The 15,553-nt window shown below is 45.8% G+C and overlaps 1 protein-coding gene across 1 annotated transcript in view; it reads right to left on the reverse strand.

Annotated features, from left to right (window-relative positions):
• The window catches only part of PLXNA2 (plexin A2), a 324,127-nt gene that overhangs the window by 14,507 nt on the left and 294,067 nt on the right, over nt 1-15,553 (reverse strand). The window contains exons 18-26 of the mRNA XM_044001416.1: nt 14,005-14,244; nt 12,761-12,904; nt 11,335-11,569; nt 9,494-9,636; nt 8,665-8,933; nt 5,643-5,709; nt 5,205-5,351; nt 3,744-3,903; nt 3,008-3,111 (exon numbers count right to left, since the gene is read on the reverse strand). Of these exons, the coding sequence (XP_043857351.1) occupies nt 3,008-3,111; nt 3,744-3,903; nt 5,205-5,351; nt 5,643-5,709; nt 8,665-8,933; nt 9,494-9,636; nt 11,335-11,569; nt 12,761-12,904; nt 14,005-14,244 (1,509 nt within the window). The remainder of the gene's footprint in view (nt 1-3,007; nt 3,112-3,743; nt 3,904-5,204; nt 5,352-5,642; nt 5,710-8,664; nt 8,934-9,493; nt 9,637-11,334; nt 11,570-12,760; nt 12,905-14,004; nt 14,245-15,553) is intronic.

Here is a 15,553-nt window from a genome sequence, read left to right on the forward strand (position 1 = left end):
TAGGTAGGTAGTCAATACTTGCTGACTGAGCGAATGACACATGCTATGAGGGAAATGAAAGTACAAATGGTACACGGGACCATGGGGATAGAAGAAATGGTGCTGCACTAAGGGCAAAGGGGTAGGGCCATTTAGCTCAAAGAAAGAGACAGCCCCTGTCCATATGGGATTCTAGAATCCTAGATCTTGGGCTCAAGGGGTTCTTAGGGTCCATGTAGTCCAGGGCTTCTGAAGCTGGGGCACCCAAAGTGTCTCTAGTTAGATTTCAGGTCTTTGAACTTGGATGGGAAAAAAGGACATCTTTATCTCCACTAACCTCAAACTAAAATTTGTTAATTCCTTCCATCATTTAAAAGCATTATTATTCAGAGAAGGGGGGTCCATAGGCTTCACCAGACTGCCAAGGAGGTCCATGATACCCAAAATATTAAGAATTTTTGATCTAGTCCAACTAATTTATTTCACAGATGAAGAACCTGAGGTCTAGGAAAGTTAAGTGACTTGCCCAAGGTCACCGAGGTAATTGTGAGAGGCAGGGTTTGAAACCAAGTCCTTAGGAGGGAAAAAGTGTCCTATTTAGAGTCAGAGAACGTGGGCTAAAATCTACCTTGGTGACTTACTACCTGTGTGATTCTAGTTGGGTCATTTAATCTCTCTGGGTTTTAATTATTTGCAAAATGGTGGTGATGGCAGTGTTAGTGGTGGGTTTAGACTAAATGAACTCAATTCTTTGGCTAGACAGAAGAGGCCTCTCTCTAAGCATCTTGAGCTCTACCATTGCTGCTGCCTCTGGTCATCTCATTCCATCCTCCAGCTGGGGATGGCAGTCCACCCTACCCCTTGACTTCCAATTCTGAAGTAATGTTCCCATGACTTCAGAGTCAGTGTACTTTCCCCGGTACTGCTCGGCTTCTGATTATATAAGAATATGTATGAACTAAGCTCACAATTCTGATCATTCCGCACAATTCTGTCCATTCTCATTTTCAATACAAATTTGTTCATTCCTATTGTTGTTGTTCGGTCATTTAGAGTCGTGTCCGATTCTCTGGCAAAGATATTGGAGTAGTTTGCCATTTCCTTCTTCAGCTCATTTTACAGATGAAGAAACTGAGAAAGAGGGTTGAGTGACTTGCCCAGGGTCACACAGCTAGTAAGTACCTGAGGTTGGATTTTCTGTCTCTAGGACAGTACTATTATTCATATCGCCCCTCCAAAGGAGACGGTGCCCTTCCAAGTCCCACGTATACAGGCTATGCCATAGCCACTGGATGATCCAGAGGATTTCCAGTTGGAATGCACTTTTGAGATCATCTAGTTCAACTCTCTGAGGAAACTGAGGCCAAGAGACTCGCCCAATTCAAAACCAGGCCTTCTGCCTCCAAATCCTGTGTGCTTTCCACAATATTCTCACAGACCTGCCCTAGGAAGGATATTAAATATGTAAATCCCATAGTTCCTTGCAGTCAGAAGTGGCTGCTATCTCTCTCTGGCTGGCTTTAATTTCCTTCAGTCTCCCTCATTTCCAATTTCTAATTTAAAACAGTTTCTTACAGAATCCTTCCTGTGTCACATCTCCATCACAGCTCTTAGCTTCCATGTTTGTCTATTGTTTAATCCTACATAACCTGCACATTTTGAGCCATTTTCTTGGGGTGGGGGATAGAGGAAGGATAGTAGCGGATAGTCTTTGGGTGCCCCCTGACGGCTTTGAGATGGGGTGTCAAAGAGGCAAATGGTAACAAGAAAGCTTCTCTCTGGTTTGTGAGTTACAGAGAAAGTGTGAGGGGGAAGGGAAGATGGGGACCAGCTCCTGCCAGGGTAAGATATGCCAGGGTAGAGTATGACTGAGGTAACTTGCTTATAGATATGATGATGATGGTAATTCACTTTTACATGGCTCTTTAAGGTTTTCAAAGTGCTTACAGTTTAATTCAATAAACATTTATGAAGGACCTCCTATATGTAATAGGAAGTGTAGCTGGACAACTAGGTGGTACTGCTGCACCTGGAATCAGGAAGACTCATCTTCATGAAATCACATCTGGCTTTAGATGCTAGTTGCCTGACCCTGGGCAAGTCACTTAACCCTGTTAGCCTCAGTTTCCTCATCTGTAAAATGAGTTGGAGAAGGGAATGGTAAACTATTCCAGTATCTTTGCCAAAAAAACTCCAGAAGGGGTCATGAAGAGCTGGACATGACTGAAAATGACTGAACAACAATATGTCATAGTTTATCTTACCTGATGATAGATTTAAAGTTAAAGAGATCTTTGAGATAATCTAGTTCAAGTTACTCATATTTATTATTATTATTATTATTATTATTTTACAGATAAAGGGAGCTAGGACCAGAAGCCAAGTGAAGGAGGAAATGTGACCCAAGGTCTCATAATAATTAGCAGAGGTAGGGTTTGAACTCAATTCTTTGGCTAGACAGAAGAGGCCTTTCTCTAAGCATCTTGAGCTCTACCATGCTGCTGCCTGTGGTCATCTCATTCCATCCTCCAGCTGGGGATGGCAGTCCACCCTACCCCTTGGCTTCCTGAAATACTGATTGGTGAGAGTTTACCAAATCTAAGCACTCCCGTTCCCACCATGCTGCTCTCAGGCCACCTTCATGTCTTGCTATGTAACTTATTACAGTTCCCTTCCATCTCTTGGTCTGGGAACAACCATCAAATCAACACTGCTATTCCTGGAAACCATGTGTTAATCAATGGCCATATTACTCTGCTCATCATCTCTGGAATTTTCCAAACCAAAACACTCCTCGCTCCTCATCTGTATTGTCTTTCCCCATTAGACTCTAAGCAATTTGAGGACAGGTCCCCGTCTTGCTTTTTTGTATTTCTTTCCCCAGCCCTTAGCACAGTGCCTGGCACATAATAGATGCTTTTCCCTTCATTTCATTTATACCCAATGCTCCTTCCCCTGTATGATGTGAAGGAGAAGACTGCCCTCCCTGTAAAGGCAGCGCCTGGGGCCCTTGTTCTTGCTTGCTCACCTGATAATGCATCAATGTGTTGAGCCTTTTCCAGTCCCCCTCGATCTTGGTGGTGATGTCTTCGTCTTGTAGCACTACTCGGGCGATCCGTCCCTGGCGCCATTCTAAGGAGAGAGTGAGCATTACAGTCATGCTCTCAGGTCAGAGAACGACCCCACTGGATGGGAACTTTCCCCCAGAACCTCCTCCTCCATGGCCATCCAGACAAATGGGGAGGGCATGGGAATGCCATGCCCTGCTCACATGGCTAGTCGGGTTTGAAGTTGGGGCAGTGAGGCTCACAAGGATTTTGCTCTCTTCTTAACCTGGTAAATGAATCAATACAAGTACCTCCCTCGGTGCCCAGCAGGGTAAGAGGATCGTGACTCTAGAATTAGCAGACCATAGTGGTCCAACCCTACCTCCTTTTATAGATGCCAAGTGATAATAAGTTATTTGTTCAAGGTTACATGGGAGTGGTGGAGACAGAATCTGCTCAGGTCCTGTGACTGATTCTAAGTTCAGTGGACTTTCCACTGGACCCCCTTCTTCCTTTAGGGCAGAGTATATAATAGTAATATCTAATATAAGGCAGAAGTCTTACAATGGTGTTGGTACATGCTGCCCAGCAATTCACAGAGAACACTGGAGATTTCAATAGACCTCTGTATCCTCCCACCCCAATAGCCAGGCTGGACGTCCCCGAGAAAGCCTCTTTCCTCCCCCATCCCAATACTCCAAGGTACTTGACTCCTACCCAAATCCATATCTACAGCTCGGGGCCGCTGAGAATAGGGCACGTTCTTATACACAGCATCCAGGATCTTCTCTTTGACCTGCGTGATTGTGTCGCAGTTTAACACCTTCACAGGGATCTCCGGGCTGTTCTCGTTGTCTGGATTCACACAGTTCAGGATCTGCAAAGGGACAAGCATTGGAGGAGTGGTAGAACGGGGAAGACAGCTTCAGGGAGGCTGAGCCTGGCCCACAGGATCCTACCACGCCAACACCCACCCAAGGCACTACCCCTATGACTTGGTTTTGTAGGTGTTTCTCCCACCTGATTCCAGACCTTCCTCCCACGGTTGTTAATTCTCTCCCCCTTCTGAGATGACTCTGTAACATCTTGTTTAGAGTTTGTAATGGCTTCTCTCTGTATACTGTATTTCTCCAGTAGAATTTAAGCTTCATGAAGGCAGAGAACATTATTTTTCTTTTTTTCCCTAGCACTTAACACAGCGCCTTTCCCATTGTTGTTGTTCAGTCATGTCTGACTATGTAACCCCATGGGACTCGTGTTCATGGGGTATTCTTGGCAAAGATACTGGAATGGTTTACCATTTCCTTCTCTAGTGTGTCCGCATTTTACAGATGAGGAACTGAGGTAAATGGAGTTAAGTGACTTGCCCAAGGTCACACAGTGTCTGAGACAGGATTTGAACTCAGCCTTTCACATAATAAACATTTATAAAATAAAATATAAAAATTAAAAATAGTTAAATTTAGTTAAACTTGATTGATGTGGACTATAAAGGGTCATCCTAAAATTTTTCTACTTTACACTAGGGAACAGGATTCCCCCCACCCTTCCCATCATCTACCATGCCAGACAGTGAACTCTCTCTTCTTCATACTTTTTTCTGGGTAAATAGAGCTTAGGGAACATCTACTTTCAGTAACCTGCAGGATCCTTTGTTTTAGGAATGTAGAATATAAGTTCCTTGAGGGCAGGACTAATTAGGTTTTATCTTTGTATCCTCACCCCCAGCACCTGGTGGACACTTAACAAATGCTTGCTGATTGACTGCTTATTTTAAAGCTTTCTCCCTTTTCCAAACGTTTTTTTGGATACAGCCAATGCAGGAATGTTTTTTCTTGTCTGTGCATGTTTGTCACAACAGTTTTCTTTGTCTTTTTTTTCCCAATGGAGGGGGAGGTAAGAGAGAGAAAAAATAGATTTTTGTTAATTGAAAAAAGTTAAAAAAAAATGTTCTTCCAATCCTGAGTCTGCTGTCTTCCCTGTCTTCCTCTTGAAAGGCATCTCCTGGACAGAAAGAGCTGAGGGCAAAGTCTGATGTGTGAGTTGGAGATGAGGGGCGGGGGTTTGAGAGGTGGGGTGGTGGGGTTAGAGGGACAGGCCACAAGACTTGGGCTTTTAGGAGTGAATGGCAAACGGCTCAGCATGGTCAGAACATCGTTTCCATGAAAGGTGCCTCACCAGAGTCTTGTACTCAATTTGTTGTCGAATGAGCTTGTCCTCACTCAGGGAGTAGCGGGCCTCCCCTGTGATAGCATCGATTGGGCCCTTCTCCATCTGCTGCTTGATGGCACAGTACAGCATAAACAGTGGTTCTCCGGCACATTCCTGTTGGGCGAGCGCACACACACACATACGTCATGAGTTGGGGTCCAGAGGAGCCCTTCTGACTCTGCCACTCAATTGGTGAAACAGACTGTCCACCAAGACCCTGGGGGGCAGAGGGGAAAATGTTGGCTCCCCAAGGCTTTTTTTTATTTTCGAGCCCGCTCTCAGGTCACCTGCTGGAGGGGCAGAACACAGTCCTATAACTGTTGTCCTCGGTTGTCCCTCCCACCCGGGGTGCCCCCCTCCCCCACCTCCTCACCCCTTGCTGGCCCTGCTACCCATACTCCTTACCTTTAAGAATTTGTGCAGGAGGAAGGCAAACCAGTTGGTTAGCATCTTCTCAGCCACAGACTCTGTCCTGAAGGAGGGAAGGGAGAGCAAGAGCTCTTCATTCCAGGAGCCAGGCACAGGGAGGGGGTGAGGTGGGGTGAGGGGCTGGCAGGAAGGTGGGGACTCCCCAGGCGTGAGTCAGGAGCCAGGGCAGTAGCGAGCAGGCGGGAGAACACTGGCCCGGGAATCCAGAGGCCTGAGCCTCTAGAGTTCCGCTTCTGCCACTACCTGTGTGATCTGGGGCAAATCCCTTTATCTCTCTGGCCTCAGCTGCTTCATCTGGAAAACTCCCAGGCTTGGTCTACGTGGCTTCTAAGGGCCCTTCCAACTCTAATGAATTGCCCCAGCTGCCGTGAGCCAATGCAGCTGCTTGGGGGAATAGAAGGAAAGGCAGGGGAAATGATCGCTTAATCACCCAAGGTCCGAGTTAGTCAATTCAATACACTTGACATACATTTATTAAACATCTAGCTCGTTCTGACCCCAGGACTATGGGGAGAGGGTCTCAGATGCCCCAGTGGTCTCCCCCTATGCCTTCTGTTTGCTACTTTCTCCCAGTCTCTCTCCTAAATCATCTGCTAAGGAGTGGGGGGTGGGGACGTCGAGCTCACATCTTCTTTCTGGGGAGGTGCCTTGCACTTAGTAGGTATTGGATAAAGGTTTATTGAATTGAATTGAATCCAGGTGACCTAGAACCCAGCTCCTCCGGAAGAGGGAGTCTGAATCAGAGATGGGTGGCTGGTGCTCATCCCCAACATGGGCGGGACCTGCTTTCCTGATCTCTCCATAGAAGTGTGCTCTTAGCTAGCTAGGTCCTGGGCAGGAACAAAAGCTTCCTCAAGAGCCTGTTAGTAACTGGCCTGGCTGGTAGAGGTTCGAGGGGTATTTTACTCCACACATGGTGTAAATTATACCCTCTATCCCAAGCAAATCACAGGCATTTGCCCAGGCTTCCAGCAATCCTGGGCCCAGAGTGACAATGGCAGGAGAAATTGTAGCTTTCTCCCCAGGCCCCACCCAGCATCTTCTCCTGGTATTGTGCCTGAGATTAGCTCTAATTTAAATACAAGGCTCTTAATGAGCATCTCTAATGCTCAGATTGGCAGGCTGGGGGCTCCCTACTTAAAGAAATAAAGGCCTCCACTCCACCCACCACTACCCCACGTGGGGCCCTGGGAGCTGGGGACCTTTTCCAAGTGACAGTTTCAGGGAAGAGGAAAGGCTAGCAAAGGAAGGTTAATGAGCTCCTTCCCTACAGCTTCCAATAGATGCTTTGAAGTTGGCCTAGTGTCTTCCATAATAAATGGGCTTCGGGGAAGTGAAGGTCAGCAAACAGCACTATTCTGGGCACTGGATATTCCAAGAGAAAAACGAAACTGCCTCTGACCTTGACCTAATAATAATACTAAGAATATAATCCCTTTATCTACAACTTTAAGGCTTACAGGGCAAGGAGGGAATGTATCCTCATCCCCATTTTACAGGGAGAGAAACTGAGGTAGGTGATTTGTCTATGGTCATTCAAACCCTGATTTCCCAACCCCAAGTCTAGGGCTTTTGTCATGAAACCACAGTAGCTTCAAATGGTTATCACCATCTTACAGGCTGGGAAACTGAAGCTGAGAGACATGAAACCACTTGTCAAAGATTACAGAGGTTTTTTGGTTTGTTTTTAAGTGAAGTCAAGGCAGCTGGTGTTTCAGTGGATAGAGCACCAGGTCTGGAGTCAGAAAGATCTGAGTTCAGGGGGCAGCTAGGTGGCGCAGTGGATAGAGCACCCGCCTTGAAGTCAGGAGGACCTGAGTTCAAATCCGGCCTCAGACACTTGACACTTACTAGCTGTGTGACCCTGGGCAAGTCACTTAACCCCAATTGCCTCACTAAAAAAAAAAAAAAAAGAAAGAAAGAAAGATCTGAGTTCAGATCCAGCTTCTGACACTTGCTAGCTGTGTGACCTTCGGCAAGTCACATAACCAGCCTCTATCTGCCTCAGTTTCTTCATCCATTAAATGGGGGTCAGGGTTATTGTAAGGATCGAATGAGAGGCATTGTAAAGCATTTTGCAAACCTTCAAGCACTATATAAATCAGGTGCTGTTATTATCTAGTCCCTCCCTCTTTCCAGGGCATCACAGCAAATACACAGATTAGTAGAATGTGAAAGGAGCAGAGGAAAGATTCATCCAGGAGAGTGGCATAATCTGGAGGGGGGGGCTACCTGAATTAGGCCTTGAAGGAAGGGAGGGATTTCAATAGATGGAGATGTAGCGCTTGGAAGGTTGGGTTTCTGACTTGGGGAGCTAGTCCTGAGAAGCAAGGTGTGGTGGGAATGGGGTGGACATCTGAGGAGATGAAGTGAAGGAATAGGAAGGGCAGGAAAGGGGGGCTGGGGTGGGTTGATACACCAGAAGAATATTCACAGGACCCTGCCTGCTGAGTGTCTTGCTCTCACCCTGGAGGTGTTGTCCCCTGGCTAATGACAGGAAGGGAATGGAATGTTGTCTTAAAGAAGATACAGCTGGTTTGGCCACTTTTTAGGGTCTCCCCAGGCTACTTTCTGGGCTTGGGCATCAAGTCTTAGGCTGACTAGTGTGTAGACTGTCATGGGAAGAGCTGAAGCCCTCTCTGGGTTTGAATCTGAGATGACACTGATGAACTGGCTTAACCTTAGGGAAGTCTCCACCTTTCTGAGCCTTATTTTTGTAAACTGGAAAGAACAATATGGCTCCTGACTGCATCAAAGGACCATTTGTGAGAGGGTCAAGTGAGATAACCTCCCCTTATCCTCTGAACCTCAGATAATCAGACATTCTAGGATGCTAGACCTGTAGCTGCCTTTCTGATGTTTTGGTCCTTCTCCAGCTAGGGTCCAGGGCATTGCATGACCTCCTGTCTACACTGGGCTCCCCGGTCAGAGCCCTGATCACTGATTGGTGGCCCCCACCTCCTCATTCCCCCCCCCCCCGTTCCAGTGGTGACCAGACCTGCGCAGAAGCAGTTTGGGGTGGTTCTTGTTCTCCAGATTCTTGTCGATGAGGTCAGATAGCAGCTGTTTGAGAACGTCTGTGGCGTACTCCAGGCGGCCCTGCAGCCCGGTCATGATGAGGGAGGCCACATTGCCTCGGTCTCGCATGGAAAAGCTCCGCTGCAGCTCCAGAGTTCGGATGAAGGTCAGCAAGAAGACTTTGTTGTTGACGAGCTGGGCAAAGAGCTTCAGGGCCTTCTCCACGTGCTGCTGCCCATTCCCCTGAACCTGTTGGGGTGGCCCCCTCGGAGATCAGACCTTCCTCCTGCTCTCCCACTCCCACCATCTCCTAGCAACCCATGGAGGGCCTACTACTTGAGCTTACCTGGGCCGCAGAGCCCACTCTCCATCCTGCGCCTTCCTTTTATGCCTTTCTTTTGGGGAGGGGTTGGATAAATAGGTAGGTGCAGGGGCTGTGTATGAGCAGGGTCTCTAACCTTGTGTTTATCTTTTAGAATAAGGCAGGAAGCAGGCTGAGTCTCCAAGAGGAAACGTGGGAAATATATCAATGGACCCAAAGATAAAGACCAGTCTAGAGGCCTCAGTTCCCCCCTTTGCCTCTCTCCCCACTTCCTTTCAATCCCAAAGGAGGCATTTCTCTTTATATGATGCGACAGTGTAGCCCGATTACCTGCCCACTCTGTGTCCCAACCCAAGGAGAGGGTGAATTGGTCTGACCTGTGAGTCGTTACTTGCTCGTTGATTTCCTGGCAATGGGGTGCTTTGCTATGGTGGTGGTATAAGTGTGTGGGGTGGGGTGTGATGGTGATTGGGTGGGAGGGTATTACCTCCAGTTCTCGAAGGACAGGGTGGTCCTCGATGCCAGGGAACAGAACCCTCATGGCATAGGTCCGGTAGTCCAGGTAGGGGATCCCTGAGCGGTCCAGGTCACTGGTCAACTCATTGATGTCCGTCTGCAGCTCAGCAAAAGCTGTGTGTAGGGGTGGGGGTGGGGAATGGTATGGGGAGATATGAAGTGATAAGAATGCGTCAAAGGAGCATAGATTTAAAGTTGGAAAAGTCCTTGGAGGCCATGAAACCCAAACCTGCTCATTTTACAAATGAAGAAACCGAGGCTGAGAGAGGTTAAGTGACTTGCCCAGGGTCACACAGCTAGTAAATGACTGAGACAGAATTCAAACTCGGAACTTCCTGAGTACAAGCCCAGAACTCTATCCACTTTACCACTTAGCTTCTTTAGGACAACTCTATGACTGATGTAAATCCAAGGGGGAGAGGACAGGAAAGAAATCCCTGAGGGAAAAGGAAAAGAGGTCCCACTGCAGAGAAGCAATCAGCTTGAGATCCTGAGCTTCCCCATGTATGGAACTAGATGACCTTCAAGGTCCAATGCTAAGATTCCACAATGGGGCTTGGATGGGTGGTCCTCCAAAGTCTTTCCTAACAATATAATTTCATGATTCTAGGTTAACCTGAAGCTCTCAAGGGCAACAGGAAGGCAAGAGATGCTAAGAGTAGGAACCGGGATCTAACTGTGAAGTTAAACCCAGTTCTCATCTACCTTGCTCAGAAGCCCAGATGAAATGGCCAAGTTTGGGAGCCATGATGATTCCAAAGAAATATCTACTTCATCAGCCGTGATTTCAGTCCCCTTCCCCCGCTCCTATATTACTCTGCCAGGAGGAGCCTTCCTCCCGAAAACCTAACTTCTCCCACTTCCCTCCTCCCAACCTCCTTTAATTTGTTTCTGATCTTGAGTTCTGAAAAAAAAAAGGAAAGTGTTTACTTCCAATTGAGGTATTCATCCAGAGAGTCTGCTAAGTTCTCAGTTGTGGATGGCATCCATAGCGGATGAAAGCAGTGGGGAGGGGGAGTGTGCTGGAGGCTCCTTGTTCCTGAAACGTGTGGGAGGTGGGAAAATACAACCTCCTTTCCCCTCCCCCCAACTACACACACACACACACACACACACACACACACACACGAGCTAAATATGCATGGGCACAGGTGCAGCCTCCTCTATCTCAGTTTTCATAGACTGTGTGGGAACGGAAAAGGCTCAGGTCCCTCCTGACTCGTGTACTGCTTCTCCCATATAAGACACTGATTTCTTTTAATAGGTGACCTGCAGCAGACCAGGGCCTCTGTTAAATGCTTTGACATTGTTGTTCAGTCATTTCAGTTGCATCTGACTCTTTGTGACCCTATTTGGGGCTTTCTTGGCAGAGATCCTGGAGTGGTTTGCCATTTCCTTTTCCAGCTCATTTTACAGATGAGGAAACTGAGGCAAACAGGGTGAAGTGACTTGCCTGGGGATGAAGGGTTTGAAATGGGGCAGGAATTTTCATTCTGACTTAGCAGATGGAACAACCGAGACCCAGAGAAGGGGAGGAAGTTGGCGGAAGTCATCCTGAATCAAGGTCAGAAGTGGGTCTAGAATGAATCCCATGTTGCCCCTGGTTCCTACACTGATGTCCCCTGGGGAGTCCCAGGGGTCTCTTATTTGGGGCCAAAAGGTGCGGTTGGAAGAGATGGGACTAAGGTAAGGGAGTCAAGAATACAAGTGAGAGGGAAGGGAGAAAAGCTTGAAAGCTCTTTGTGGGGGGAGAGAGAAATAGTGGAATCCCATGAGATCAAGAAAATGAACAAGTAGAAAAGTATCACACACCTTCCTTACACTCCAGGGCCACCCGGGACTCGAGATTGTCCATCTGCATCTGAAGGCGCTTGAGGGTGAGGTCGTTCTCTCGAGACTTGCGCTTATAGGCGATGAGGACGATGATGACGATGATAAGCAGGAGGCTTCCCCCTGCTGCAATGCTGACAATGGCTGGCAGGGTCAGCAGGCTGTCTGAGATGACGCTCACTGAGCCAGGGGAGAATACCATCCCGCCCACGTGAACCTGGGCATTGTGGACATGCACACAAAGTCAGTGGCTGCTTAATCATCATGGTGTCATACAGCTCAGAGGTCATCTACTCCAATCCCCTCATGTTATAGAGCAGGAGACTGAGGCCCCGGGAAGTGAACATCAAAGGTGGGATCTGAACATAGGTTTTCTTTCTTTCTTTCTTTTTTTTTTTTTTGGTGGGGCAATGAAGGTTAAGTGACTTGCCCAGGGTCACACAGCTAGTAAGTGTCAAGTGTCTGAGGCCGGATTTGAACTCAGGTCCTCCTGAATCCAGGGCCGGTGCTCTATCCACCACACCACCTAGCTGCCCCAAACCTAGGTTTTTTGATGTCAGAGTGAATATTCTTTCTATTGTACATTCTTGCCTCTAAGGATATCAAGCTGCTCTTGACTTTTGGGGTAGGATGTTTAGTCAACAACTACACAGTATAACCTTGAGGACAAATCTATCTTTTACTTATTGTCTACCTTTAATTAAACTGCACTAACAATGTCTTCTGCTCCTTTACCCCCAGAGGCTGAATAGTATAGGCAGCTTTAAGAGCACTGAATTTGGAGGCAGAATAGCTGAGTTCTAGTCCAGGCTTTGTCACTTTCTAATTTAAATCTACACACATTTATTAAGCACTCACTGTATGCAAGTCAATAAGTGTCTACTATAAGATAGGCACTGTGCTAAGTGCTAGAAAAGATGTTCAGGAAGCTTGGTCTAAAAGCCATGTGATCTTGGGCAAGTCATTTCCTGAATTGAAGATTCCTTATTCATAAAATGTGGATAACAATACTCATAGGATAGTTGTGAGGTTCATATGTTACCTAAAGGTATTATATAAATCTAAGCACCAACTGGTGTTAAGTCCAATGAATTGGGGGACTACAGTGCAGAGCACTGCTTTCACTAGGGGACTTGTTTGATTCATTTGAGTTTTGCTCAATGGAGTTTTTTTTTTTTCTATTGTTTGTCCTTTGAGTGGGGAATGGGGAGGTGATAGAAAGACCAAGATATCAATACATTTCTAAATTCCAATATACATGAGATAAGAAATATGGGAAAGAGAAGGGAAATCTACCTCTTGTGCAGGAAGTTGCTACTTCCTACGTGCAGGGAAATTGACTAGGTCACCTGGTCTTTTCCAATTCTAAGATCTTCCAGATCTGGATAAAAAAGCAAGCCCCACTCACCATAACCTTGTGTTGTCCTGTGAGATTTGGGGGTTCACAAAGGAGCTGTGTCTCAGACACAGTGACAGCACAGGGAGTCTCTCCAATCAGCACCGTATAGTTCAGCTTGGCTCCCCCCGAGGCTGGGGGGCAGAGGTTTTTGCCCTGTTGGAAACAGTAATAGAAAAATTGGTAGGTTTACGAAAAAGCCAAGTGTGTGTTTACGAAAACAACAACTAAGGAGACGCAAGGATAACTAGGAAAGCTAAAACGGAAATAGCAGATTCTATAATAAGCAAGAGTCATTTTAGCTTTGGTTTTCAGTGGTGGGGGCGTGCTTTCAATGGAACAAATGAAAGAATTCTGGGTAACTATGTAAGAAGTCCTCAAGAATCAAATGTAACATTGTTAGAGAAGAGAAATTTGGACAGTTATTAAGGTAGAAGCTTGATCTGTGGAAATATAAGAACAGGGGGTTACTATGGCAATCAGAATGGCCCCAAACTGGAAAACAGTTATAGCCAGTCTTGACTTGCTGTAAAATTTTAGTTACCAAAGTTCCATCATTGAAAAGTTAAATGAGGCAGAGGGGGATGAGGAAGGAGAAGATGTGGAGGAAGATATAGAGAAGGAGGAAGAGAAGAAGGAGGAGGTAGAGGAAATAGCCCCTTTTAAAATAAAACAACTGAAAATAATGCTTCAAATTCATATGTAGAGGATGGAGAGAAGAGGAGGAGAGAATCTGAACTATACTCTAAGCCCTATGGAGTGAAAGGGAAGGAGTTCCTCATTGAGTCAACTATTGGCCATTCCTATTCCTTCATTTCATTGAGAGCCCAGCTGTAGCTATGCCATCTCCTCTTCTTATTTTGAGTTTGGGAAGAGGTGCAGGGACTGGCGTGGAGAATGGACTTAAAAGAAACAAAACTCAAAGGAATATGTGGCACACTGGGAAGAGAGGATGGAAGGAAGGAAGAGTGGAGAAGAAAGAAGTTATGAATAATATGAGTAGGGTAGATGTCAAGAGGGAAGCAAGAAGGTAAGGAATCAAGCATCAACTACTATTTATGAAGTGCCTACTATGGGCCAAGCACTGTGCTAAGACCTGGGGATAAAAATACACAGAAAGATAAGAGTAAAAGAAAGTAAGGAAGGAGGGAAGGTAAATGAAGGAAGGAAGGAAGAAAAGAAGGAGAGGTTTCCATGTTACATTGAGTATTACAGGTGATGAATGAATGAATGAATGAATGAATAAATGTCCCTACCTTTAGTATGATTGGGGATCCTGGCTTCTGGTCCAAGACCCCAGTGGGACTAAGCAGTTCAAAAGTTGGATTGGGATAGTAGATGAATTTGGTGTCGTTATAGATCAGCAAGGACTGCACGTTGTTGAAGACGAACCCAAACTCATCTGGCCGTTCGACAGCATCAAGGCCAGGCCGGTATTCTGGAGTCAAAGAAGGGGCCAAGCAGGTCAGGGTGGTTGTGTTCACAACCTTACATACCTGAGGAGGACAAAAGGGCAAAAACTTAAAGCATGAGGAGCCAAACAAGGGATAGCATGAACACTGAGATGCATCCTCTTCCCACAGAGATTCTTCAGACCTTCTTCCCCAGTGCTTATTTGAGCACCATGCCAATGATAACAAAGATTACAAAAAACAGAAAGTGACAGATACTGGAGGGGCTGTGGGAAAACAGGCACAGTAATGCACTGATGGAGGGACTGTGAATTGGTCCAGCCATTCTGGAAAGCAACTTGGAACTAATCTCAAAATGTTACTAAACTGTGCATACTCTTTTAAAAAATAGATGTATATATATATATATATATATATATATATATATACACACACATATGTGTAAGATATGTTTATTTCATTAAATATCTTCTAAATGCATCAAAAAATTTTTTACATTCATTTAAAAATTTTTTGAGTTCCAAATTCTCTCCCTCCTTTCTACTCTGCCTCCATCCCCTGAGAAGACAAGCAATATGATAACACTATACATGAGGAGTCATGCAAAGCATATTTCCATATAAGTCGTGTTGCAAAAAACCCACCACAAAACAAGACACCCAGAAGCAAAAAACAAACCATGCAAAAATTCCCCAAGAAAAAATAGAGAGAGTGAAAAATGTTTGCTTCGATTTGCATTCAGAGTTTATCAGTTCTCTCTCTGGTGGTGGACAGCATTTTTCATCCATGGGTCCTTTGGAATTGTCTTGGATTACTGTATTGTCAAGTCGTTCATAGTTGATCATTGTACAATATAGCTGTTGCTGTTTACAGTGTTCTCCTGCTTCTGCTCACTTCACTTTGCATCAGTTCATATGACTTCCCAGGTTTTTCTGAAACCATCCTGCTCATCATTTCTTTTCTTTTCTTTCTTTTTTTTTTTTTTTTGGAGGCAATTGGGGTTAAGTGACTTGCCCAAGGTCACACAGCTAGTAAGTGTTAAGTGTCTGAGGCCGGATTTGAACCCAGGTACTCCTGAATCCAGGACCGGTGCTCTATCCACTGCGCCATCTAGCTGCCCCCCATCATTTCTTATAGAACAATAGCACTCCATCACAATCATATACTACAACTCGTTTAGCCATTCCCCAATTGATGGGAAGCCCCTCAATTTCTAGTTCTTTGCCAACACAAAAAAGAGCTACTATAAATATATTTTTATTCAAAAAGGTCCTTTCCCCTTGTCTTTGATCTCTTTTGGATACAGACCTAGTATATTGCTACCCTAGTAGGGTATGCATAGTTTAGTGCATACCCTTTGATCCAGCATTTTAACTACTAAGGCCATATCCCA

Source organism: Dromiciops gliroides, chromosome 4 (assembly GCF_019393635.1).
Source record: "Dromiciops gliroides isolate mDroGli1 chromosome 4, mDroGli1.pri, whole genome shotgun sequence".
In the NCBI taxonomy this organism is placed as follows: domain Eukaryota; kingdom Metazoa; phylum Chordata; class Mammalia; order Microbiotheria; family Microbiotheriidae; genus Dromiciops; species Dromiciops gliroides.